This window comes from Cyprinus carpio, chromosome B7, assembly GCF_018340385.1.
Source record: "Cyprinus carpio isolate SPL01 chromosome B7, ASM1834038v1, whole genome shotgun sequence".
Taxonomy (NCBI): domain Eukaryota; kingdom Metazoa; phylum Chordata; class Actinopteri; order Cypriniformes; family Cyprinidae; genus Cyprinus; species Cyprinus carpio.
This window is the reverse complement of record NC_056603.1, coordinates 15,544,421-15,572,081: the sequence shown is the minus strand read 5'-3', so window position 1 is coordinate 15,572,081 and position 27,661 is coordinate 15,544,421. Positions and strand designations below refer to the sequence as shown.

Genomic DNA, 27,661 nt, shown 5'->3' with positions numbered 1-27,661 from the left:
TATATATATATATATATATATAATATATATATATATATATATAGATATATAATATACTATGATTGAAGTACAATGTTTCGGTAATTCAGAGCTGATTTGACTTTTTGAACTTCCCCTTTCTTCTCATATTATTAGTGGACTTCCTCCTCTCCTTCAGTAGCCATCTATGTGAAGTGAAATTAGATTAAATTCAATGAGGGTGAGGAGAGTATGACTCGGTCACAAGTGTGTGTGTGTGTGTGAATGACAGCTCTGTCTCGTGCAGTCATACATGTCTATGTGGCTTCCTGTCAGCTGCTCTTTCTTACAGTGACCATCAGTCTATGATACAATATTTCTCTCTTTATGCATTTATAAACATTAGGAACATTTGTAATACTAAATTTAATTTACAAAACTGAGCTCAGTTTGAGAATGTGAGACTGTAAATATAGCTCAAGACTACTTCATAAAAAAGCCAGTGTTCAACAACTGTATACAGCTACACAATGAAATAATTCTGCAGTCTATGAGAGCAAAGAGCAGCAGCTGTTGTTGTTTGGCGGGCTGGCAGAACATGATCAGAGCGATATTCCAAACTGCCTTCTGACAAAAGACAGCTCAGCTCCAACGTCAGCCCATCACCATTATAATTACAAGTGTAGCTCTGGAGACCTGGAGCAGAGCATTACCGGAAGGATGGGAAAGGAAACTGATGTCCTCTTTGAACTGAATTACCATAGATTAATGGAGATCTAAATGTGCAGGTTAAAGAGAAAAAAAAAAACACACTGAAGGTTTTCAGAGAGAAAATTCATGTCATGATGCAGCACTTGTGTGAATTTTTCTTCTCCAAAACATTGGACATATACATCTAAAAAAGAAAAGTTATCCATGAGTATGCATGTGTGTGGCAGCTGGGCAAGACTCTGTGAAAACAGGATGGAGCTCGGTGGGCAGGCCGGATGTGAAGGGAGCGAGCAGGTGGCAATGAACCCTCTATTGTTGAGGGAGAACGAAGGGTGGGCCGTGTCATTTAACACTTCATAGAAACACGGAGAAACAGACCACCATGATGACCCCTTGAGGAAAACCACCGTTTGCCTGCAGACATGAACAAAAACCAGGATAAGATTTGTTATGTTTAAGTTTTGTTTTTGATGGTTTACTAATACAGGGTATAAATCATTCTGAATTAAATGTTCACATTAACTAGAACAGATGTTGTACTGCCACCTAGTGAAGATCTTGCAAAGGTACACGGTGGATAAAAACAAAGAGAGCAAATAGGTTGGGTGAGTTATTTATTATAACACATTCAGCTTAAGAAAGGTACATGTAGTTACAATATTTCTATCATTTCATAATTACTTGGTAGGGGACTGTATTCCCTGAATTTAAAAAAAAGATTTTTAAAACATTAAAATAAGTGTGTACCTTTTATTAAGAACTCAAAGTTTTACATATGCAAAATAACTATTACAGATGACAGAAAACACTATTAGCATTTTTTCATTTATACTTGTCATAGCAAGTATACAATTAAAGTCGTAGTGGTGCCAGAGAAAATCAGTTAAATTAGGAGCAATGCAAAAAAATAAAAATCAAGTCTGCAGTGACCTTTGGGGGCTAAATTTCATTTTGGTTCACATCATCAAGGAATAGCTTTATATTTTACTTCCTTACAAATATGCTCAAATTAAGCATGTAGAAAAGACATAACATTTATCATCTGTACAAAAAAGGCAAAAGTTTGACTCCCTAGACTTGTCAAAATCAACATGCAAATGAAATCTAAAATATATACACACACACTAATAAAAAATAAACAAAAGCAACCTGAAACAACACTGGTGCACAAACATACATGATGGACTATAACACAGACAGCTTTCTTATTCGGGACATGCCACTAGGGCAGAGTGGGAATTGTGTAAGTCTATGTGTTCCACAAAAAGAATGCACGCTAAATTTCTAAAGAAAAGTCCCTTGATTTAACAAAAGCAGGCCTTTGTGGTTTTTCTGTTGTCTATAAAGCATAAACCGAAGTTTAATAGGATGTTAACTCATAGTGTGGGTTGCTACAATGAAGAAATATCAAAGCAAACTGACCAGCCTGGGTGTTAAAGAGTGTTGTTGTATAAATAGACCATTCAGGGGCTCCAGGACTCATCATAGGCTTTTCATTAATTTATGTGGGCAGTTTTCATGTTCTACACTTCAGACTGCCATACAATGGGCTTTTCAAACTGGACTAAAAAAGATCTGATTAAATATCGAGTGAAACCTCATGACTAAACATAACCCTAAAGTTTATGTTTTGTATATACTGTAGAAAAAGAGGGAGATCTGTTGTTCCACGTAAATAAGGGAGGACTGGATACATTTGTGTGCAAGTGTCCGTGTTTCCTCCTCAGTACTTTGGCACTTTGGTGTAGTCCTCTTGGTGTACACTCTTGCAAAGGCCCATAGAAAGTATCATGCCAAGGAGCTGTAAGAAACAGAACAGAACAGAAATGTGCAATCTGTTCTACAGAAAACTGTCATCTGGGCCATTACCCTAAGATACAAAAGCTAAAAGGTACATATTTGTTCCTCATGTACCCCTAAATAGAAATGCTACAAATAAATGTACATATTAATACCTTTTAAAAAGGTACCACCCCAGTGACAGATTTGTTTTGTTTTGTATTCTGGAAATCTCACAACGTCACTGATAATAAACACCCCAGCATTTCTTAGTAATGAAGAAGCGTATTGTTCATGCGGCCTAGGGCGGAAGACATACAACATACCTCAATGACAGCCACACCAAGGCAGATTCCCAAAATAATTCCATAATTTGTGAAGAGCCAGCTCCCCACATTCTCCAGGCAGCCCTGATGAAGACAGAAAAACACTCTGTCATAAGATCTTTCACCTGAACTAGACCCATTTCCAAATTCATGCTACTCAACATTCATAAAATTATGAAAGAGAGAAGTATGTGAAATATAATTTGCTAGTCATCATCTTCCCCAGGCGTGTGTAATGAATTTGCCCGCAGTGTGCAAAACTATGTATTTATCTATCACAAAGGATACTCCACCCATTCATCTGTTTAACCGCCTTCATGTGATTCCAAACATGTATGACTAACTGACTTAATTGGAACGCAAGATATTGTGAAGAATTTGGGTAAACAGTTTCAGTTCCCATTGATAAGCATATTTTTGAACCTTTCAATGAAAATCAATGAAACTGTTTGGTTACTAATATTCTTCAGAATATCTTATCTTGTGTTTCACAGATGAAGGAAAGTCATACAGGTTTGGAACCACATTTCCATTGGGCGGACTATCACGTTAACAACACAGAATTACACAAAACGCTAGGGAGAAATTGAGACTTACTTAATACATTAAAATGATTAATGGATAACCAATATTTCCCATACCGTCTCATAGATGGGCCAATCATTAGATGAGGCCTGACAGAAGCCGCTATCAGCCACGTTAGTTGGTGAGAGGGAAGCATTGTGGCAGGAGCATGGGTACAGTTCCAGTGAACTGTTACTAATCATAAGGTTCATATCCCAGTCCTGACGTCCATTCCAGCCACAACACTGCATTAGACACAGAGAAGAAACAACAGGGCATGAATAATTTGATATTGTTGGCTTGATTATATGAACCAGAATTATTCAACCCACTAGCATCTTAATCATTAATTAGCACTTTGAACCACAAATTTCCTATTAAAACATATGCAGCATTCAGCCTAATACACTTTTCCAGTGAAAAAAAAAGGCTAAACTGACAACCTAACAAGCATTTCTACATTCCAGAGCTTGAACCTCCCACAGAAACAGAGTGGTTTTCAAGGCAATACATTCAAATACATAGAGGACATATAATACACGTCTCTAGTCTGAATTAAAGACAATGTATGAGCTACGCCCATTCATACTCACTGTTCTCTGGAGGTAGTCCCAGGCCTGCTCTGCGGTTTTGTTCTGTCCAGGGTAGTTCACCACGATTTTGGACACAATTTCGCTTGCCTCCTTCCTCAACTGCAATGAGAGTTAAGCGGGTCAGTGGTTTATTTTTTTAGCCCCAGGTATTTGACCTGAGACTGACTTTGCTGACCGAGGAAACATTTGTTACTAAGCTTCTAAAATAGAACGTTCACACACTTGTTTTACACAAATCTTTTCCCATGAGAGAAGCATGTGTTGCATCGTGTGTTGCAAATCTTCAACTGTATGCTCATCTCATCTCCAAACCGGTTTGCATCTATGTCCAAGATGACAGATAAACAAATAAAGGACAACATCTATGATCTACTTGTTTTTAAATACTTTATGATTTACTGCATATCCTGCTTAGATGCGCCCTACTCGCTGCTGCCTGACCTAGGTGGAGGCCGCAAAAGTGTTTGTGTACATTCGTCCTCATCCTGTGTCCAACATATGTAATTATTTTTTTCATGGGTCATCATGGTGAAAGTCTGTTCAACAATGGCAATCCTGAAATGCATGCATTTATTGCTATATGCGATAGGGGGCAGTATATTTTCATTTTCAGCGCCTGAAAATCTCTTGACCTCATTTTATGCTGCTCAAGCCAGAATTCTAAACAAAACCTTCACAATGAATTCTTGCTGGCAGATGGAACACATGGAGGTCTGACCTCAACTTTTCCAAAGCATTTTAACATGCATGCAAGCCCTAAGTGTCTTGCTCACACAAATATTTTGATGCTAGGCTTTGAGAGATGGTTCAACCACAAATAAAAATTCTGTCTTCTTGATCAAAACCTGTATGACTTTTTGTCTCCTGTGGAACACAGAAGAAGATTTTTGGAGATCACTGAGGGCCAACACAACTTTCATTTTATGAACTGGAGACATTTTTCAAAATATGTTGTTTTGTGTTCCACAGAAAGAAACAAGTCATACAGGTTTGGAACGATACGAGGGCGAGTAAATGATTACATTGTCATTTTTGAGTGAACTATCTCTTTACAGCAGCCACATTAGAGCATTCACTCACTCACCAAATCCCGCTGGAAGTAGATGAGAATGGCAACAGCCACTTGAGCAAGGAGGATGAGCAATAGGCAGGTGAAGTACTGTAGAGAGAAAAAGAGAATGGATTCAGATATCACAGACTCATGTGCACGCCCCCCACCACATATGTCAGTCTCACATATGTACAGCACATATGTGCAACAGAAACGCAACAGCTGGTTCAGTACAGTCTTTTCGGGTCATGTGACATGAAACTGCTCAGCACAGCAAATTTACACATGAGAGCAGAAGTTCCTTTTGTACTTCAAGTTTGCATGAGAAAAAACATGATTTACAAAAAACAAACAGCAACTAAATTAGGATAGATGGTAAAAACTGTGCTAAACATTTGTGCATTTTTGTATCTTACCAATCCAAGCAAACAGCGGATTTCATAGATAGCCCCCAGACAGCCCAGAAATCCCAGAAGCATGGAGAATGAGCCCACGCCAATCAGAATATAAGAGACCACCTTCAGGACCATGGATGAATCCTCTGTTAGTGAGAAATACAAATGTAATTCTGGTTACAAACTAATCATAATTGTGACAGTGATTAAGTAAACATAACAGTAATTCAATTATTTTCCACACTTTGATAACACTCTCTACACATTAAAATTGGTCAATTCAATAGTTAACATGATTAGCAATAAAAAATTATTTTGCATCATTTATTAAAATTGATTCCTGCTAATTTCTGGGGTATGACTGAAGTATGACTTTTATGAATTAACAGTTTTCTCTTTTATACAGTATTAAATTCTATTAAGTGACAGTAAAGACTTTCACATTGTTTTAATAAATGCTGTTCTTTTGAATTTTCTATTTATCAAAGTATCCTAAGAAAGTACCATGGTTCCACAGAAATACTAGGCAGAAAACTATTTTTAACATCAATAATATGAAATGTTTCTGAAGCACCAAATCAACATATTAGAATGATTTCTGAAGGATCATGTGACACTTAAGACTGGAGTACTAACTGTAACAAAAATTCAGCTATGCCATAATAGAAATAAATTACATTTTAAAATATTGAAATAGAAAGCAATTATTTTAAATTATAATAATATTTCATAATATAAAATTTTTTCTTCTGTATTTTTGAACATACAAATGCAGCTTTGTTGACCATATGAGACTTCTTTTAAAAACAAGTAAAAAGTCTTACTGACCCCAAATTTTTTAAACCGTAAGAGTACATTTTTAACACTTTAAGTTGTATAAATTAACATATGTTTACAAGAAACAATAGCATATTTATAAATTAACATTAATAAATGAAGTAACTTTTTTTTTTTTTTTTTACGATTACTTTTTTATGGTCTGTTGAGGTTTACATTTAGCACAACCACTTCAACTCTACCTAATGAAATGCACTAGTGCTGGTCACTTTGCATGCCCAAAACTAATTTTGGTCTCAAATACTCCAAGCCAGTAAATACAGTCTCGGGTTGTCCTCATGAATATGCATTGTGTAATGTTGAGATGGGGTTGGCAAGTCTCCCGTGCTATCCTGACTGAGACATGAAGGCCTATAGTACCGGGCGATGCTCACTGTACGCTGTTGAACAGTTGGGTCAGACATTCTGTGGCTTCACCTCAAAGCAGCAGCACATTCTCCAACTGTGTTCTGGTCCTGCTTCAGTCAGGCTTTCATGCATATTGACTGAAAAGCCTCTGTCATATCATCCTGCCTCAAAATACCTCAGTGGCTCCCCAGCAAAAACAACATTACCACAGACAGCCTTGCAAACAATACCACAGTGTGACTGGGTGCAGAGGATACAATGTGACCCGATGCAATCATCATTACGAAACCAAGCACTTAGATGAGATGACCATCTCGACCCTGATGATTACAGCATGCGTCAAAGCACAAATAACAGAATGAGTTCATCTTTTGACACAGTTGAGAAGTCACAGTCTACATAATTTAGGCTATTTAGTAATTAATGATTAAGAGAGAACTGGATACTGGGAAACCCACACGCTGGAAACTAAGAACCAGCGGATTGCATTAATTAAGCAAACAAATCCTGCATCCTAAGGAACAATGTGGAGTGAGTTATCTTATTTTGAAATCATTTCAGGCCATTCTGTTCATTGCAAAAAAAAAAATCTCACAAGATTCACAGCAATTGGTTGTTTCGAAATGTTTGACTTAATCAGTAAACAGCTGTTAATGCAATTAAAAAACATGTCAGAGTTTTAAAATGGAGATACTGGGACGAGGCTCTTTTGTGCCATATGGTAAATATTATCAAAATTATCTGTCGCCATAACAATCCCACAAACAACAGCAGAATAAAGAACAAGAACATTTTCCTTAACAAAGCAAATGCCTTTTATATGCAACCACTATGCTCAGCAGAAACCAAGTTCAAAGCATTTGGCCAATTTCAATGAACGCAACGATTCTGTTTCAATTATTCCATCCAGTGCACAAACCCCAAGAATGGGCAGTGACATTGCAAATAAAAGCATAAAACATGTCTGCATTTCAGTTTTGAATGTGTGGGCCTTTGTAGCTTCAGTACTGTAAATCTAAAACCACCCCATGCTGGTGAAGTGCCTAATGGTGTCTAACGGAAACAGGAAAATCCTCTAGGGATCAGTTGAGCCAGTGAAGGCCACTGGCATCTGGTTTAGAGAAACAATGATGTTCAGAAAACTTTTTTTTTTTTTTTTTACGATGGGCTCACAGTTTGTATGCATGGCTGGGAGTCCCAACAAACAGCCAGCAGCCGTTGTGCACTGCAGGAATGTGTCTGTCAGATGAATTATGACGTGCAAAGGAGGAATACGAGAGGCTGACAGATTCACTGCTGTTGGTATCATGCTATGGTGCAAGCCTGCACTTTTTTAAATCAGTTTTCTGCTCTGAACAATCAATCAAACTAAAACTTTTTATGGCGCAACCACTCAGACTGGGTTCAAGTCTTGGGTCAGGCTCACTACATTTTGCAAGACAACCTTTAAAATGCTCTGACCCTTTCCAAGTCAGCTACTGTAATGGTTCTGTAAATCTGAGGACTGTCAGTGTGCTTTGAGCAGTGTTCATTTTCACACAACCTTATGTTGTAGACTAAAATAAAATTCAGTCAATAGTCATATGCATTAATTTTAGTCAGTTTTATTTGGAATAAAATGGCTTCTAATTTTATTAGTTAGTCTATGAGAAAGAACAAAATTAAGGTAAATATTTAAACATTTTATATAATACATTCAAACCAGCTTTTGTTCTCTGTTCAGTTTTATCTTATCCCACATTATTTCTGTTTTACTGTATTTTTGAATAAAAAAAAATGCAGCTTTGGGGAGCATAAGAGACTTTTAAAACTTTTAAACTGCAGTATAGATTAAGACCACTTAGAATTAACTGACAGAGGCAGATAGAGCCTCATTCTTTTGTATACACTTGCTCAGTAGTGTTAATTTGTTCTTTCAAATGACTAATGCATCGAGAGGCCTAATCTGAGCATTGACGTGATGCATGCTAATGAGACAGCCACTAAAAGAGGCCTGTGTGGCAGCGAGGGAGCACCTGCAGACTGCCTCAGACGTGCTATGTCACACACAGGCCCTGCCTGGCTCGCGCACAGAGCCGTGAACTCAATAGCTGATCCGGAGCCAGCTGTGAACATGTGTCTGTAAGACCCAGACCCGGTGACCTAGAGCTCCCTGCAATGGCCTCTGGGATGGAAAACAGATCAGAAGTGTGTGGGGGGGAAGGGGTGATGAAAAACACAGAGCCCATCATGGACAATCTGTCCAAAAGCCTGAATCATGCGATTTAAGACGAGACTAACAGTGATCATCAAACAAAATGAAACGAGAGACAGATGGCCCCTGTAAAAGTGGGTCTGAGTCACTGGCACACGAGCCCAGGGGGTTTTATTCAGAGGTAGAATGGGATAAAACTTCACTAATGAGAGCATAAAAAGACAAGGCCGACAACCAGCTCTTCTCATCGCTTCCTCTGGATTTTACTACAACCATCTAACAGCAAAAGAACTCTCCCACGGGGCATTAAATAGCCTTTTAGATTAATGTGAACGCATTTCAAACCATCCCAGAGAAAATGGCCAGGAAAGTAGATTTAGGTTATTAGGAACATAATTTTCCTGCTTGTTCGCCTGCATGATGTTTTATGGTTTTCTCTTAGTTGCACACATTTTATGCAGACACTTACGCAACACCGCAATGAGGCTCTGATTGTCTAGGAGGATCCACAGTCCAAATCCCATAATCGTAGCTCCGAAGATCTGTAGAGAGACAAAAAGGAAAAGACAGGGGGGCAGAGGAAGAGAGAGGAAAGAAAAAAAGAAGTAGAGATTCAATCATGTGCTACAGGACAGGAGGGGAACGAGGGGCCCCAATTTTCAGTTTACAAGCTGCAACTTGTTCACTCCAAATCTCTTGGACAGAGCTAAAGATGGAGAGTCTAGTGTCTAGTCTTATCTAGTCTATTAATGTGTTCCTTGAAAGTAAGTCAGGAAGGTTGTGTGCTGGTGTGTGTGTGAGTACGTAACAAACACACTAATCCTGGCCCATAGGAAGCTATGAACTGTTGCCTAATCTAACTGTGAGGTTCCAGTTTTGCTTTGCGCTCAGCTCACATCTGGGACTGATTGGGCTGTGCTTCTGCGTGGCAGTGGCAGGAGGGGAGGGGGAGCTCAGCGGATGTTCCATGAGTTCAAGAACACCACAGCCTTCCCTAAATCCACTCGGACAAGCGCTCCATCTCCTCTCCTTATGCCTAACACCAGGGCATATGCTGGGGTATGTGGTTTAGGGGTGCATGCTAGAGCACTAAAAGTGCTGTGATATGCTCACAGTAAAGTTCTTTTGCGTTCTTAGATTAGGGGTCAGGTTTTTCTATTTATATAATATAAAGAAGTATATTTGTTTAACTTCACTAATAAGGTGCATGGAAATACAGAAAAAACAGTGATGAAGGTAAACTTAGAAACAGTTCTTGATGGATTATTTTATTTAACTCAAACCAATGTATTTCAGCACACAGCTCTTTGTCAGTACAAATCCTACAAATTGCTAAAATAAAAACATCTATAAAACATCTCTGCGTTTCATTTCTATGTACTAATCTACTGTAGTCGCTTTGGATGAAAGCATTTTCTAAATAATATAAAATGCTGTTGTAATGAATAACTGAATAAATGGAAGTGGAAAGACTAGAAACTGCCAATCAGAACACACACATAAGACCTAATTATGCTGTTATATATTTGACTTCTTTAAACATTTTCCTGGGCTCATTTAACTGCACTGGTTGGGTTCCAAATGGTTGGAATAAATCACTGGGCTCTTCTTGTACTCTTTGAGCCTGAGCACCCAGGTCTGCGGAGAATAAACTTGGATCAGAGATTTCTTTTTTTTTCCTACATGGAACAAGCCCAAGAATGACAAGGGAGAGCAGGCTGTTTCTCTCTGAAATGGAGAAGAGTAAACTGTCTGGGTAACAAATGGCAAACACTTCATCTGGATGATATCTGGAGTGCATTCTTGTGACAGAGAGATGCGAGACTGCTATGGCACACCTACAACTAATAAACATGTGTTGCTGGTGTTTTTCATCAACTGGTAAACAGGATTGACTTATTTATATGAATGTGAGCCCTGGTTCGGTGAATATCAGTGTTAAACTAATGTAATGAATACTATGACACCAGCTATGAGTGAGCTAAAAAGCATAATTTATAAAAAGAAACAGGCTTTGGAAAAGGTTTGGTAGAATGTTTCAAAAGCCTTCCAAGAAAAGTTTGCCCTAATCTAATCTTAACATTAAACTATATATTAATAAATGCAGTAAAAACATTGTATTATTAGTTCATGATACTTAGTGTATTAAAAAAATGCTGAGCCTTATTCTAAGTGTTACATCTAATGCTAACATTCTGTTGCTGAGGTTTATTAGTCCTAATCAAGGAACAATAACAAAGCACAAATCAAAGCACGTCAAATGATTGAAATAACTGAACTTGTTCTTTAAAAACTAAAAAGTGGAACTTACAAAGAAGATTAAGTTGAAGAGAAACAGGAAGTACTTGGTGGCAGCGATGCATCCTTTCCCCATTTTGTTGACCTGTAAAAACCCAAAACAGAAAAACAGCAGTAAATTAAGGATCAGTGTATATAATACATAGATTAAGAGAAATGGCAAAAGGGCAACATGTTTAATTCAGTGAAATGAACAGACAACTGTAAGGATTACAGAAACTTTTTTTTTGGAAAGATTAGTGATGAGAGCTTAACAGAAAAAATAGAATCTTTAAACAAAGGTACACAGTTTTCATCATGCACATAGACTATTAATATATATGTTTGCTACAGTTTAAATATTCAATACCGCTTCCCCTTGCCTTCAGACAGAGCATGTTGTAATCATCAGATAAATCTATGGAGTACACAGATCTAAATTCCACAGGATCGCTCAATACGCTCCTCTGGACTGCGTGATGGCTGTAGCCACAGTTTTTTGACGATGACCCATATTCCTGCTATCATTAATAGGTTAGTATTATACAGGCTTCTCGTGCTATTTGTGGGACTGATGGTGTGCTGCATGGCACACTTTGGCACATATATGACCTCAGAGAGTGATGATAAGCAGATATAGAGCAACAACACAAAGCGGATCAGGCCACAGATGGAGAAAACACTATTGCAGGAGCCATTTATGGACAAGCACAGGAGCTCATTCAAAGCTTTCTTACAGTGGAGATGAATGGATGGACTTTCATCCCACCTCTCAGAGATATTATATGAGAGATACTACATCGGAAGAACCTCTATTACAGTGAAATTAAATCTTTTTTACTGTATTTTTGATCAAATAAATGCAACCGTAGTGACCATAATAGACTTATTAAAAAAATACTATCACAGACTTCAGTTAATGTTGCTTTGGATAAATGTGTCTAAGAGAGGATAAAAGTGGATAAAGGAGCCGAAATATCCCATAAGCCAATGTCTGTCCACAGAGTTTCTTAGTCTTTTTTTCTTGAAGTTATGTAACCGATTCAAACTTCAAACTTCACAAGCAAACTTACATGAATTTTTTTTTAACTTGTGAGACAGGAGTACAATTTAAAACATGTTTAACTTGCTCGTTTCATTTTAGTTTTAAAGAAACAAGCACAGTGCTGCTGAGCAGAGGCCAACCAGCTCAATTAAAAACCTCTCATATTTTTCTACCATGGGAGAGATTGTAATGTTTTTTTCAGAGGCAACCGAAGTCTGTGGAATCAAATTACCTGCACTTCCTTCTTATTCTGCAGAGTGAAACAAGGCCTTATTTTTAACTTAAGCAAATTTCCTAATGTCCGTACAACGTCTTACACAAGACATAACAAAAAGGGGTTATAAACAAATTCACCCCTGATAATAACCCTGTTGTGGTTTGGATCAAGGCCAACATTGAGCTGATGTACCACATATGAAGGTCACAGCTTATGTCTACACACATGTATCCAACCTCAGTTAAACAGATAAAAAGTGTGTCACAATGCTCTAAAATTTGAATTAGGCCAACACACCACCACAGGCACAGACATGGCAATATATATTAAGAAGACCTGTTTATCAGTAGTAGTTTATCTTATCTTTTCACTGCTGTAATTGCTTTAGCAGGAAAATAACCTTAAATCACTTGAAAAGCAAAGCAAAGATTGCGAAATGAGTACTGCCACTTTGAGAGTATCTATTAAGCAATTACAATTATCCTTTGAGGAGAGCCAGGCTCAGCCCTCATTCTGAAGTCCATCAGCATTCAGCTCATCTACCCAGTGTACACTGGGGCTCTAGTTCACACCCCGATCTCCAGCCACCCTCCCCCACACTCACACAGATAGAACCAGCTTTGATTTCCCACCACAACAATGGCGGCTTTCAGTCACGCTTTTCAAATTGAACAAAAGGAGAAACTCCACACACTCAGGAGCCCACTGTAGCCTTGAAGTTACCACCAAACTGATGACATCCCTACAGGGGTGGCAACTTTAACATCCAAAGTAAACATATAAGTGCACAAGTGTTATGGAATCTGTTACTAAAAGCACAAGTGTCTTTGCTGATTGAGCAAGTGTGCTTTATATAATGCCATTGAGCTTCCTTGCAATCGGTTAAGCTATAAAATGAAGCCTAGAGCTGATGATTCAAGGCCTTCTAGTCTTTGTCACTTCCACAACAACTTCATTTGAACTTTTGCATGCCAAACAGTTTGCCATAGTAACCATCAAGTGGGCTGGCATGAAGGGGTGCAGAGTGTCCCCTCTTGAGACACTAAACAGTCTCACACTCCTCACAGCATGCAGAAAAAAGAAAAGTGAACCCACAAATAAGGGGAAGCCCACTGGGCTATCCACAGTTACTTCAGGCAGAAACAAGGCTTACATTCATTAGGACGGTTAATCTCTCCACCTGAACACAAAGACCAACTTGATGGCACCAGTCGTGTTAAAGTGGGCTGCACAGGCAGCTACTAAAATGCCCCAGAGGGGTTATTAAAGTTGACTAGTTTTATGATGAATGACGATTATGATTTAGAAAAGCTATAATATTTTAACAACAGGGAGGAACCAATGTTTGTGTCTGAAACATCCCCTAGTAAAGTTAATGGAATGCAGGCAAACTGGAACTGTAATCCAAAAGAAAGTGTTATTGTTTAGTTGTTATAGCGAAACTCTTGTTTGTTATGTTTTATCAACTTCATGCTAAAATTCCTGGTGACCTTAAAGTAAACACAGAGGAGATGATTGTTGACATACAGTAAGAGTATGGAGCTATAAAAATATAGATGTGGATATCATAGACCAGATCATTTGGTTGGTCTGCACTTCTATATAAATTAATCATCAAAGTATTAGAAGTATAATGTATTACTGTTACTAGGCTATCAATGCATTGTTTTGTAACTTACATTAGGTTACAGATTTGTAGTTCAACTTAAGGGAAATTTCACCCAAAAATGAAAGTTCTTTTATCATTTACTTACCCCGAAGTTGTTCCAAACCTGTATGAATTTCTTTCCTCTGATGAACATCAATATATTTTTAAGGGGACAGTTTCTGGTCACCATTGACTGCCACAGGTTTTTTGTTTGTTTGTTTGTTTGTTTCTTCTCCATACTATGGATTACAATGGGGACCAGCAACTGTTTGGCTACCCACATTCTTTAAAATATCTTTCTTTAAAAGAAGAAATAAGCATACAGGTTTAGAGCAACTTGAGGGTGAGTAATGACAGACAGGATTTTTATTTTTTGGTCCCTTTTATCCCTTTAATCCAATCATTAAAATCACAGAGCCTAATTTGTAGACAAAGACAGATTCAAACACAGTTAGTGTGTAAATCAAATTCCTATTCGTCTCCAAACAGAAAAAAAAAGTGTATTTCAATTCACTTGCCAAATCACTTACAGTTGTAAACCGACTTGACCTACATTCGACAGATCTCACATTACAGTTCATAACCAGTGAATTAAACCATCCTCACAAAGAGAGCTCCCTAAAAAAACTTTTAAAGCGGAAAAATACAGACTATGTGCAGGCAAGGAAAACGGGATTTCTCAAAACCCTGAACAAAACTAACAAGTAAACTATGTTGATGACTATAATAGCCTACACTGTAAACACTCTTATCCTGACTGATAATAACAGCTCAAGGATTACATTTTTAACTGAAAGCGAAATTATGACAATTGAGTGGGAGAATAAACAACCCCTGACATGTTTTCATAATGTTTTATAAAAGTAAACTACGAATAGGAAATTAAATCCAAACTAGAATAGTGAAACCGTTATTAGAACAGTTGAAAAAACGACAATTGTAAACTCTGCTTACTTTTACTGCATTAACACACAAACTAGGATACTCACAGAAAATCTGTGTCAAAACATTAAAACTGTCTGTGCTATTAAAACGGGAAAGACAAGCAGGGACACGATCTAATTGACCAATTCATGACTTTTTTCTAGGCTTTTTAAACTTTTCATTTCATTCAGTTTCCCATCTTCAGTTGTTAAAGATGTAGGCTATAGCCTGACGAAATATTCAGAATAAGATATACTACAATCATTACATAAAAGGTTATGTTTTCAAAAAATACTCACGTATTGTGTCGGGATGGGAAAAATGAGAAAAGTACAATAGATGTCAGCTGCGCGTCTCCTCCAGCGTTTTTGAGTCCAGTGCGAGCGAGCAGTCTGGAGTTGAAGGATAAAGGCTGCTCACAATCTCCACCAAGTGGCTTTGATGAGTATTAGCGCAGCGGGCCACTGTCCACTTGGGGGCCTCAGTGAACTGCTTAGACATCAACAAAATATCTTTGAAATTCATCACAGTTATGTTTAACAAACAAAATTAACTTTTTTCCCTTTTTTGTCCCCTAAAAATGCGTCGGGTGATCCATAAGCGAATGTATATTTTCAGACCCAATTTAAGATTTAAATAATTTCAGCGAAAGTGTGAAAGAAAAAATTGTGTAGCTTAACAAAAGTTAATTACCAATACCATTTGGTTTCCTTACCTCCAACTGGAAAGCATTTGAAATGCTTATGAAGTGCCCTTTTAGAATGTATTTTTCATGCAGATAGCAAGATACATCCTGAGCATCTTAACCACAGGGGAAGAAAGAACCGGTTTTAACTTTCACTTTAGTCTCACGTCTCTTTTTCTAGACATCTTCTAGTATAGATAGTTTACAACTGCAGACTGTATGGATGCTGTATGTTTGTTGACTCTGATAGCAAAGAAAATAGGCCTAATACAAACCCAAAAGCCAACTCAATATCTTCCTCTCGGTCTCAACCAAGAATTTGTCCAGGACACTACCTAATTAACTGGCTTCACACTTGAAGTCGTCTATGAGAAAACTAGCATTCATTTAAAGAATGCCATGTACCAAAATGAATACATGCAGAAGCATAAATGACAGCATGTGGGGGGAAAATAAAATAAAAGTGAAAGCTTCAACAGAGGGGAAACCCAATTACTTGAACTTGAAGCATGCATTAGAACAGTTGAGCTGGACCAATACCTAACAAATATGCTCCCCACTCACACCTGTCATCAACAGCCAATAATGAAAGTGAAAGATGCATTCACTTAAGAAACGCCATCTGCTGCAGCTGAAATGTGGATGCAGTCTTTTTATATATACTAAATAAAAGACAGCACGTAGACAAAAATCTAACCACCCCAACACCCACAGTTACTCGGGCAAGATACAAGCATTACATTCAGGACAGTTAAGCTGCAAATATATGTACATTCCATATATTAAAACATCTAGCAATCTCATACAAATATATGCTTGTGTACTATGTGTAATACATTTTTGGACATGTATGTCATGCACACATATCCATCCTAAAACTCCTCAAAAAGTAAGTATTAAATAAATGAAAAAGGCATGCATTTTCAAAAACATAAACAGATTTCTGTATAAATGTTGTTTTAATAAAATTGCATATATAAAATATATATTGTTGACATTCTACAACATATAAAATCTTCATATACATATTATTTATTATTATAGGGATTTTACACATTATAAACGTATATTTTCATCTACCCAGAGGATGTATAACTATATACGCTATTGCCTAGTACGTAATTTTGGCAATATATTCATGTTAATATGATACAGGACAATATATTTTACAGATCCATATGTGCTTCAATATTGCTGTCCAATGTCAATGAGAAAGTGAAAGCAGCATTTGCTCTGAGGAATATCATCTGCTAAAATGCTGTGGGTACAAATTTCTTGCATGTATAGATAACAGCATGTACACAAAACAAAAGTGCAAGTCCTAACAAGGGGAAGCCCACAGTTATTTGAGCCAAACACAAACAGTGCAAGCTGTGCCAGTAAGTACCTAACAAACCTGCACCTCACTCCAAGTCATCATAACACTGAATACTGAAAGAGAAAGCACCATTCATCTTGAGAGTTTTTTTTTTTTCAATAGAATTATATAGCCAAGGATATATAATACAACATGTTCTGTGATAGTTCAGTGGTCTCAGGGAATATGTTTGTGATGATACATATTAGACCTCATCTGATTTTAAAACTTGTAGCTACAGATCAGAATCAGAGCTCCTGTGGGTAGAAATCAGTCAATGATTCAAGAAAACTTTTTCCATTTGAAAAACGTTATAGATTTATTAAGCACATTCACTGTTTCTCTACAAAAACGAGATACGTACTTGTCATACATTTTAACAAATATTCTAAAAACTAACATTGCAATCATCTTTCTCAAAAACAAATACAATTGCAAATTTACAGATGTTTAAGAAGTGTTACACATTCCTGAATCATTCAAATATTTACAAAGCAAAAAGTGACATAAAAAGATACAGAGTCTAGTAAACTGTGCTTTGACTTAAATTAAATCATGGTCCATTGTTTTGCTAATAAACTCAAGAGAGATGTACAGTATAAATAAACAAACAGCAGTTTGGTTTTGAAGTACTGCAGTTAATACAGAATTATGAAATGGGTTCACCACACCTCCTCTGTCTGAAATGCTGTCTAACTTGCCCTTTCCAAAGCACATATTCATATGATCCTCTGATTTCCCTTTGGAATAAAGCCATTTGTGTTTGACTGGAAGCAGTATCTGTGATCTCTGGAAGGGCAGTGTGACTGTCCACATCTCAAATGACAGTTCAGTGATGGAAGCATATACTTATTAGGAATAACCCCTGCTAGTTATAGAATAATCATTTATACTATTATCCACAATTAACTTTTGCTAATGTTGGACCAGATGTTGGTAGTAAGATAAAAGAAATGCCACTTTCGCTTATGGCTACATCATAGTGACAATAAAAGGTGAATAAACATGCCAAGTTAATTTTTAATAAACACTTTGTGGAAGTTGAACAAAAGTATTATTCACTGATTATATCTTTTACTGATATAATCTGACATTTTAGATTTATAAAAGTGCTACATTTTAGCGCTACTGTTGATCTGCATTGTTGATTTCATGCAATGATCACTAAAGGCATAAAGCATATCGTACTACATACACTTCTAAAATTTACAATTGTTGTGCATAATGGTAGTTGTTAAAAGAATAGTTCCGTAAAAACAGCAAATTTTCTGAAGTTCACTGTCAATGACGAGACAAAGAAACCATCATCTGAAATCAGTTGTATAAACTACTTTTAAGATACTCCTTTTTTTGTTCCACAGAAGCTTTGAACCAAAATAAAAATAAAAGTTGCACTACTGTCCCTTTAATACATACAGATAAATTTGCAAGAGTGAAACCATTATTAACATGCGGCTTGAATGTCATGAAAACATGGAGATCAGAACATGGAAAAATCTGAATCCTTAAAAGATTTTTCAACTGACTTATTCTCTGTAAAGGGGAGTTTACAAAAAGCAAATTTATTATCCACTATTTGTGGAAATGTCCATTAGGTATGTAAAGCATTAAAAATTTACATCTGAATTGGTACGGGAAGAATTTCTTTGTTAGAAGCGACACAGAGCTGCATTTGACAGTAATACATTTAAAACTACAAAGTTAATAAGGTACTTTCTGACATACATACGTTAAATACCATTTAATACTATATCCATTATTCTCACCATATCACAAGATTAACTGCTGGGAACTTACATTCAAAAGGAATGTATTTGCAAAGTCTTCACTTTGGAATTTTAACTGCAATTTACCTGAATTACAGAGGTAATAATATGAATGAAATAATTCTATTAGAAATGTTAGTAACTACAAGTTAAAGTAACAATTGTATTTCTGTAATATCGGATTCAAATTTTTATGCATTTATTAATTTTGTATGTATGCTATTTCTTGTTTTACCCTTTCTCCTGTATTAATTGTTGCATTTTGTGTCATGCTATGCTTTTTTTTGCCTGATGGATAAAACCAGTACCATTATAAAATAAATTCTTGCCATAGAACAACACACCACATAGAGATAGTTCACTAAACTCTTACTTAATATGACATGAATTGCAGGCATCTTTGCAAACTAATCTGACACATTTAGGATTCTCTAACATTTATAAGTGTGTCATAAATCTTCCCTACATACAATAAATTCTCAGAAAATGCTTTCACAAAAAAGTGAGCTGTCAAATAATTATACCCACTGTAGTGAACTTAATGTAACAAAAACTATATTAATGATCTGTGGCCCTCTATATCTAATGAGAGTAAATACCCAGTTATTGTACTTACATAAAGTGGAAATTGCCCACAAAAAGGTTGATTTTCAGTCAAGTGTAAATTCATTTGGTCCAGGCAGTGGTACTACTGTATCCAATCTACTCATCTAACAAATAGCTGGCCTCCCTCAGACCTTTTTGGAGCGCCGGCCGAGGTGGTGATAGTAACTCAAGGTGACGAAGAGAAAGAAGGTTTCACTAAGAAGAAGAACGATTGCACCATTGGACAGTGTGCCCATCTCCAAGAGGGTGATGGACGTCACTGGGGGAGAGAAAAAAAAAAGAAAGAAAAAGGAGTATAAAGACTAGTTTGTAAAGTCAGACATTGTAGTAGTCTGAAGCATATATAGACATCAAGCAAAAGACAGCATAGCCATGCAGCATAGCTACAACACTCAATTTACAAACCTATTTAACTCAAAAATATGTGCAATCAAAGGCAACAACATACTGCCCTCTTTTGGAAACACTTGTCGTAGCAACAAACAATGCTGTAAGGGAAAGGCCGGATTGGATTTATGAATAAAGATATAACAAAAAAAAAATTACATTTATATTAAAACAAAAAATAATATAATATTATGTTACCAACAACTAAGTAAATGAGTAATAAAATAAAATGTAAAAAAAAAGAAAGGAAATATGAATCTAATCGTAAAGAACCAATAGATGCATGTACCTTCTATTTCAGAAATTTTACAACCAGGCTTTTATTATGTGTGACAGTCGTAAATACAGTAAGTGTAATCACTTTCTTCAATATTTATTTTAGAAGTTTATTGTTTTAATTTGACATCTAATCCTTTGAAGCTTGTGCTTGGATTGGATTTTAAAGAGAGCTTGTTACCATTAGAGGGCAGTACAGCCTAAAGAACAAGAAGTATTCTAGACATTGTCAGGGCTCAACAATAAGGATGGCCCAATGATCCAGGGCCAGTGCAAGAGAGTTTCAGGACAGATCCTCAGGTTATATTGACTTGTCAGTCTTGTAATCATCCTGAGAACGTGTTACAATTCTAATGCTTTGCACTGTATTCCAGCAAGTTATTATAAACTTATAGTTATTATGCAGTTATCATAAAACAACATTTAAAAAAAAAAACAAATACATAAAATATGCAGGAAAAAAAAACTGACAATTATAAAAATACGTTAAAAATAATTAGGTTTAAAATAAACCATTTAAAAAACTTACTATTAAGCCCTGCTAATATTCTGAAGTGGCTTAAATAAATTTTCCTCAAGTTTAAATGTCCCTTAATTAAGGCTAGAATAAAGATTAAATGTCAGTTTCCATTCTCACATCCCTCAGCACTGTCTGCCCACTGTTCTCAGGGAAAAAAAAACCTTTCTCACCTAGAAACTGTACCCCGAAGTAACACGCTTCCGTAAGTAGCGTCCACTGAATGATGACCTTTTCTGCTGTGTACAAGCCATTCCACAGAATTAATGAGATACCTGTTGAGAAAGAGACATTAAAGGGGGCCTATCTATTAAATATAATGCAGAATCTCATCCAAAACACCCAAACACTTAGGCACGGAATTAAAAAGCTTGAAATCTGGCTCAAGATCAGAGGACCGATGCTGCCGTGGGTTCTGATTCAGTTCAGGCGCAGAGAGACCTTCTGATCTCCTCCCACACTGCGGATACAGATAACACAGAGAGTAGCTGTTTCTTCAACCCTGCCAATGCCATCTGCCAGCACTATTTTTCCAGTCTTGCTTGAGTAATTCCCACCATCGAACTGGCCATTGATGTGACAGAAGAACACTCACACCTTGCATCGCCACAGGGGTATAATTTTTTTGTGAGCTAAACCAGGTGTCACACTGTATAAAGACCACTGGAACTCAGTGAGGGGTCTAGACTGCTAAATACAGCCCTTCTGAAATGTCCATACTAATATTATGTGTACATGCAGCAAAGCTTCAATGGCTCTGCTGCAGAATCACACTCATGAGCACTCGGACAGATAATGTGTGTAATCACATTAGAATAACATTCTATATCCCCCACTGGTTAAGGCTGGAATCTAAACAAATTGGGGAGGGAAAACTTCTTTATGCTGAATTAGAGGCTGTGTTACGCTATTATAGAGAAAAGACAAATAGGCTGCCGTTCATAATGAAATAAGGGCACAGGGAGGGAAGGGATTTTATTTCCACAAAACAGTCTCTTTCACACACCCATAAGCCACCTCTGCAATCTTTTATAATACAAGACCTCCTACGGCTAACTGTAAGCTCAAGCACGGGGTGAGCCTGGCATGTGCTGTTATTGTGAAGCATCCTGGGACCAGCAGGGGGTCATTACTAGTCCCAATACAGTAGCACTGCCCAGCACTCTGAAAGCCCTGCCCTATATGTGGATAAATGGAATTGTACGGACTCATCCATTTTTAAAACCAAGGCGTAAAATATTCATACCACTTGAAATCATACACTAATCTGGCAGTGAAAAGCTCTGAATCTAGTCATGAATATTTCCTGTGAGTGGGAGACAGACCTGCACAAATGTTTTTACATTATGCATTTGCTATGTATAAATTGAGATGGAGTGGAAAAAGTGAAAGTGTATAGATGTGCATGTATATGTGACATGGCCACCGGTATGTGGAGAAATGCACATTTAAACATCCCTTTCCAAAATGATGATTCACATGGAGGTGGTCCGTTTTACAAAGTATCCTAACCGGGCCAATACATACACATGCATTTTATTTGAACGATATCTTCAATGCGTTTACAAATGCCATACTTTTTTGGTTGTCCTTTTTTTTTTTAATAATATTTATTTTTTTTATATAATTTTTTTTAATTACTTTATCTCATTATAGACTTTTACATGCATAAAATAGTGGAATTCACTATAAGTAAAGGGTTCCTACATTTTTGTGGCAATGGAGAGTATGTTTAATTAAGTCAGAACAGGCCACTTTGTTGTCATTATCATCCCTTATAGTGTTAAAATTTCTTCCTCAAAAACCTTATCCTATAAAGCTGAACATACATAGAAGGGCTCCTCCGTAGAGTCTGATGGAGATCCTCGAGGTTGTGATCTCAAATATTATCTCATAGAGCTGGCTGGGAAAAGCCAAGGCCTACAACAAAGAGAAGAAGGTCACATAATGAATGTAATGTTAAAGGAATTCTAGGGAGAGGTGGCAAATCTGCAAAAAAAAATAAAAAATAAAAAATCCTTTAAGATGACAGAAAAACAAGAAGCTGCATTTATTTGATCAAAAATACAATAAAAACTTTAATAATGTGAAAAATTATTACAATTTAAAATAACCATTTTTATTTTAATATATAGTATTTTAAATTTATAAATTGCATAAAAAGCTGAATTTTTAGCAGCCATTACTCCAGTCTATATTATGCTGGTTTGGTGCTCAAGTAAAATTCCTTATTATTATTATGATAATCATTGTTGAAAACAGGATTTTTTTAAAGATTATTTGAAGAATAGCCTAATTGTTATTTAAAACAGTTTTTTTTTTTACATTATAATTGCCTTTACTGTCACTTTTTATCAAATAATTCATCCTTGCTGAATAAAAGTATTAATTTCTTTAAAAAAAAATTACCCCCAAGCTTTTGAACAGTAGTGTGAATGATTAAACAAAACACAGTGAGCATTATTTCATTTTGGAGCATGAACTGTTACACACTTTGTGTGAACTGCTCACCATTAAGGATGTGGATGTGAACAGCACTGCAGAGATGAGGAGCCAGAGCCTGCAACGAGACAAGGAAAGACACAACACATCAAACCAGCTGGCCTCTAATAAGACACAAATGAGCCACAATCAGAACCCTCAAGGACTGGCAAAAAACAAAACTGCACAGACCACTGGAGCAATTAAATTAGTAGGGTGTCTGATGTCACATGCAAAGACAGAGACGAGCCAAGTCGGTGGTCTGATATGAAGAGAATGTCTTACCGGAGACCAATGGGCTCACGCACAGCAAACTTCATCTCATTACCTAACATCTGGCTGATCTGCAAAATGAGAGAAATGTCAATATTAGCATGTAACACTATAACACATGTAAGACACATTAATGACTTTGATAAACAATACAATCTTTCTATAAACAGACCAAGGTGGCATGAAAAAATAGAGGCCCATGGTAGGAAAATGTCAAATTTAGGAAAACAGGCCTGACTCACAAAAGTAGGATTATCAGATTATCAGAGCCTGCCACACTGAATCGACCATACAGAAGGACAGTTTTATTTTGTAAAACTGGAAACTTTGGTGTAGAATCTGAAGGGACTGATAGGAAAGTTTGAGTTTTGCTTTGATTTAATAGGTCTATTTTTACTATTTTGGTTTCACAATGATGGCTCTGTGTTCGTAATCCAGGCTGTGGTCCACAGATGAGCACAACTCCTTCACACAGAATCAGACAGACGCAGATAAGAATGTTGGAGGTGGTACAATAAAATGCTTTCTTTGGGTAATGTACGAGTAAGCAATTTGCATCTAACATAATTAATTACTCAGCCTCATGTCGTTTAAACCCATAAGACCTTAAGATATTTTTGCTGAAATCTGAGAACTTTCTGAACCTCCATAGACAGCAATGAAACTAACACGTTCAAGGCCAAGAAAGGTAGTAAGGACATCATTAAAATAGTCCACGTGACATCGGTTGTTCAAGCTTCGAGAATACTTTTTGAGAGCAAAGAATACAAAAATAACGATTTTATTCAACAATTTCTTCTCTTCTGTGTCAGTCTTCAATATGCATGGTTCCACTACTGTCTATGAAGGGTCAGAATGCACTTAGATTTCATCAAAAATATCTTAATTTGTGTTCCGAAGATAAACAAAGGTCTTATGGGTTTGGAACGACATAAGGGTGAGTAATTAATGGGAGAATTTTCATTTTTGGGTGAACTACCCCTTTAGAAACCTTAACTGACTGATCCTACCCTGCCAACTATTGCCATCTGCCATGTATTTTAAAAAAAATTCTCTTGTCTAGTGTTCTTTAAACCAAATAATAAAACCTAAAAATATACTGAAAACCTTCTCATTTTATATTTAAATTCATGGTTGTTCTAGATGAAAAATATATTCATATTATAGGTTGTTCTTGAATAATCCCAGAGATAATTCACTCAATTCATTATTATCTTCGTCTGCCTAAAAACTCTTAATTAACAAGAAAGCAAGTCAGACCTAGCAATAGTAACCATCAGTTGCAGGCTTATTGACGGGTCAAAAGTGCTTAAGGAAATCAGTAGGCAAATATACAGTAGCTATGTACATTTTACATATTTTTGAAACGCATAAATAGACATCATCTTTAATTCGATGTGCTCTATAAGAAATTATCACAATGATGTTACTTTGCTCCTTTCCATTTCTAGCTCAAAATAATGTATGTGGCTTCCAGGGCTTAAAACAAAAAAAAAAATCAACAAGCCCTAATGGCCATTAAACATGCAGGCTTTCTCTTTCTTCTCCCACCCTAAAAGAGAAGGCTCTATCCATCTCCCTACTCCACCACTCTCCACTTAAAGCCTCCGCAGCATGGGTAATTTAGTGTTGATGAAAACCTGATCCGTTTCTGATGGGAAGCTGTGGTGCTAAAATCCTGGCTAAAGGCCATTTTATAAGGGAAGCAAGAAAGTGATGGAAAGTGAGCAGAAGGTAATTTTGTAAAGTGACTGCTGTGGCCCTCAAAGCACGGTCCTGATTGGTGCTAGCATTTTCTTTTTTGTTGTAGGCCCCTTTAAGAAAAAAGGAGCGTTTCCGTGCACCCTATAGTACAAAGAGTGTTTTAGAGCCGTGCACGGGCCTCAGACTTAGGCCCTAGCCCGGCCTTGGCCCGAGACGCTCAGGCCCTAGCCCGGCCCGTGTCCAACGGCTTATCAGAATTACCGGCCTGAGCCCAACCTGAGCCTGTCTTTTTTCTCCCTTCTCCCAAAACAGCTTATACTACTGCTCTAGCTATTAAAATAGTCCAGTTTTGGATGTAATGGCAAAGTGATTATATTTTGTTTAGTTTTTTTATTAAGTTAATTTAAAAAAAAAATGTTTGGAGCATTTTTTGTTCGTTAAATATGTTTTTATTTTTTAAAGTAACAACCAAGTGGCCAGCAGCAGACAGTGAGCCTATGTTTGATCAATTTAGCTTTCTCAAATCATCACGACTTTCCTAAAATAAAATCTATAGATATTTAACAGTTCAAGCATATAACAGTGTTTAAACATTAAACCTAGATAAATGTGCGCTATATCCAATAGTTTGTGTGGAAAGTGGAAGCTAAAGCACGCTTTGCAGGACATGGAGGCGCCAGCGCGATCACTTGCATTTTTTTTCAGTGGATATGCCATCATTTTTGCTCATAAGAGTAATAAATCATTCATAACTGTAAAGACTCTACTTTTAATTTTTGTGCACTCACAATATCAACAAAACGTGCTTTTATAAAATAAAGAAAAACATGATGCGCTTTCTGCCGTCTCGTTGAGCCGCTCTTGACAGTCACGATAGCACAAAACATGTTTCAACCGAGCCAAATTTTTTTTTTTTATCACTAATTGATGGATGTCTAAAATATAAAAATAAGGAGAAGCCTAAAACAGGCCCGAGGCCCGGCTCGTGTCTGAACAATGACGTGAAAATTGTCCCGAAGCCTGGCCCAAGGGGCGTAAAAAAAGTGTTCCGTGTCCCGAGTCTAGTGTGTTTGTATGGGGGCGTGTATCACAGAAACTGTTTTAGCCTCTCAGGAGAACAGAAACAGTAATGGCTTACAGTAAAACTGATGTCATAGACAAGCTGACATCAGCCGTTTCTGTTTTGTTAATATTTAGTTCTACCGATTTAGCTCATTGTAATCTCTAGACTTGGAACATTCATTCAACTGATATTGCCAAAGCAATTTGTTGAGACTTGATGAACAAATGCAGCTGTATTTACCCAGAAAACAGCAGTAGCTAATACGGTGCACCATTGATTATTCTCAGGAGGAAAGTGATTTCAGAGATAAAGTGTTCAGAAAGCATGTCGCACTGAGAAACAAGAGCATGTCTTGTGCTATAGAGACCATCACTCAATCGACACCTCGCTCCTTTTTTTCTGGGGGGTTAACACATCCCGACAACTGCTGGGAACAGGGAGTACTCCGTTTTCTCATAAGACCTGTAATGGCGGAAGCTACACAATATGTTCGTCTGACCGCAGTATTGCAGCAACTGGTCTGATAGCTTGTTTTAGTGACAAGCTAATGTGGAAATTAAACAGAGTGCTTCAAACACATCATGTTGCACATTATCATGTTAATTGGTGGACAGAAAATCAATATTGTAAAAGCGCAAGTCTTCAAGTAATGGATAAAATCTATTTTAAATGGTGAAACTGTTAAATTATTAAAGGAATAGTTCACCCAGAAATGAACATTTGCTGAAAATATACTCACCCTGAGGCCATTCAAGATGAAATTGTTCCCTCATCTGAACAGATTTGGAGATATTAAGCATTACATCACTTGCTCACCAGTGGATCCTCTGCAGTGAATGGGTGCCGTCAGAATGAGAGTTCAAACAGCTGATAAAACATCACAAAAATCCACAAGTAATCTTCATGACTCCAGTCCATCAAATTAACGCCTTGTAAAGTGAAAAGCTGCATATTTGTTATAAACAAATTCATCATTAAGATGTTTTTAATTTCAAATGAGTCCTCTGTAATCATTTAATTTCAAATGAGTACTCCATAATATTGTTTTCTCAAGTGAAAAGGCCGTCTCGTCTGAATCTGAAGAAAAATATGCACAGACAAAGAACAGTTTCACAGTAAAATCTTTATGGATTTGCTTCTTATAAACACAGCTTTTCAAGTCACAAGACGTTAAGTGGATTACATGTGGATGTTTTTATCAGTTGCTTGAACTCCCATTCTGGTGGTACCCATTCACTGCAGAGGATCCATTGGTGAGCAAGTTATGTAATGATGAATTTCTTCAAAGTCTGTTCAGACGAAAAAATTCAACTATTCCTTTATTATGAACTATTCCTTTTTGATACACTATTCCTTTATTATATAATAAAGCTCATGAAGAGTTGCATTTATGCATACACCTCCAGCCATTATGGTGCTGTCTGAGCCATCTCTGTTGAAACAGAGGGTGATAGGCGACTGCCCCTCAATGGATGTTGTCTTTGATCTTTCTCTGTGACCCTACCCAGAGTTTGATGCACAATGCACCCATGTTTCATGTGGTCTACCTCAAAGCCCCATGAGTTTTAATAGCACTGAGCATAAGGCGGGCAGTCATGCCAATAAGCTCTCATTGTGGGTTAATCATGGTGGTGTAACGTGACTGCATGCTGGCTTCAGGATGAGTGTGAGGGGCCAAT

General features: G+C 36.9%; 2 protein-coding genes across 4 annotated transcripts in view; both read right to left on the bottom strand.

Annotated features, from left to right (window-relative positions):
• Positions 1–1,266: 1,266 nt before the first annotated feature.
• On the bottom strand, positions 1,267–15,317 carry LOC109113482 (CD82 antigen-like). Its single transcript, XM_042727505.1, has 9 exons — positions 15,167–15,317; positions 11,068–11,139; positions 9,226–9,298; positions 5,399–5,523; positions 5,016–5,090; positions 3,933–4,030; positions 3,416–3,590; positions 2,775–2,858; positions 1,267–2,470 (listed from the first exon to the last, which is right to left on the bottom strand). The coding sequence occupies exons 2-9, from the start codon at positions 11,128–11,130 to the stop codon at positions 2,393–2,395; spliced, it is 771 nt and encodes a 256-aa protein (XP_042583439.1). The 5' UTR covers positions 11,131–11,139; positions 15,167–15,317; the 3' UTR covers positions 1,267–2,392.
• A 1,386-nt stretch (positions 15,318–16,703) lies between these two features.
• Positions 16,704–27,661, bottom strand: part of LOC109113481 (tumor protein p53-inducible protein 11-like) — a 37,756-nt gene continuing 26,798 nt past the window's right edge. For 2 of the 3 annotated variants that reach the window (XM_042727501.1, XM_042727502.1), the window contains exons 4-8: positions 23,228–23,286; positions 22,973–23,021; positions 22,291–22,381; positions 20,635–20,736; positions 16,705–19,540 (exon numbers count right to left, since the gene is read on the bottom strand). In XM_042727501.1, the coding sequence (XP_042583435.1) occupies positions 19,407–19,540; positions 20,635–20,736; positions 22,291–22,381; positions 22,973–23,021; positions 23,228–23,286 (435 nt within the window). In that variant the 3' untranslated portion in view covers positions 16,705–19,406. Of the gene's footprint in view, positions 19,541–20,634; positions 20,737–22,290; positions 22,382–22,972; positions 23,022–23,227; positions 23,287–27,661 lie in introns of all 3 variants that reach the window. The other variant, XM_042727504.1, reaches the window with a different exon arrangement.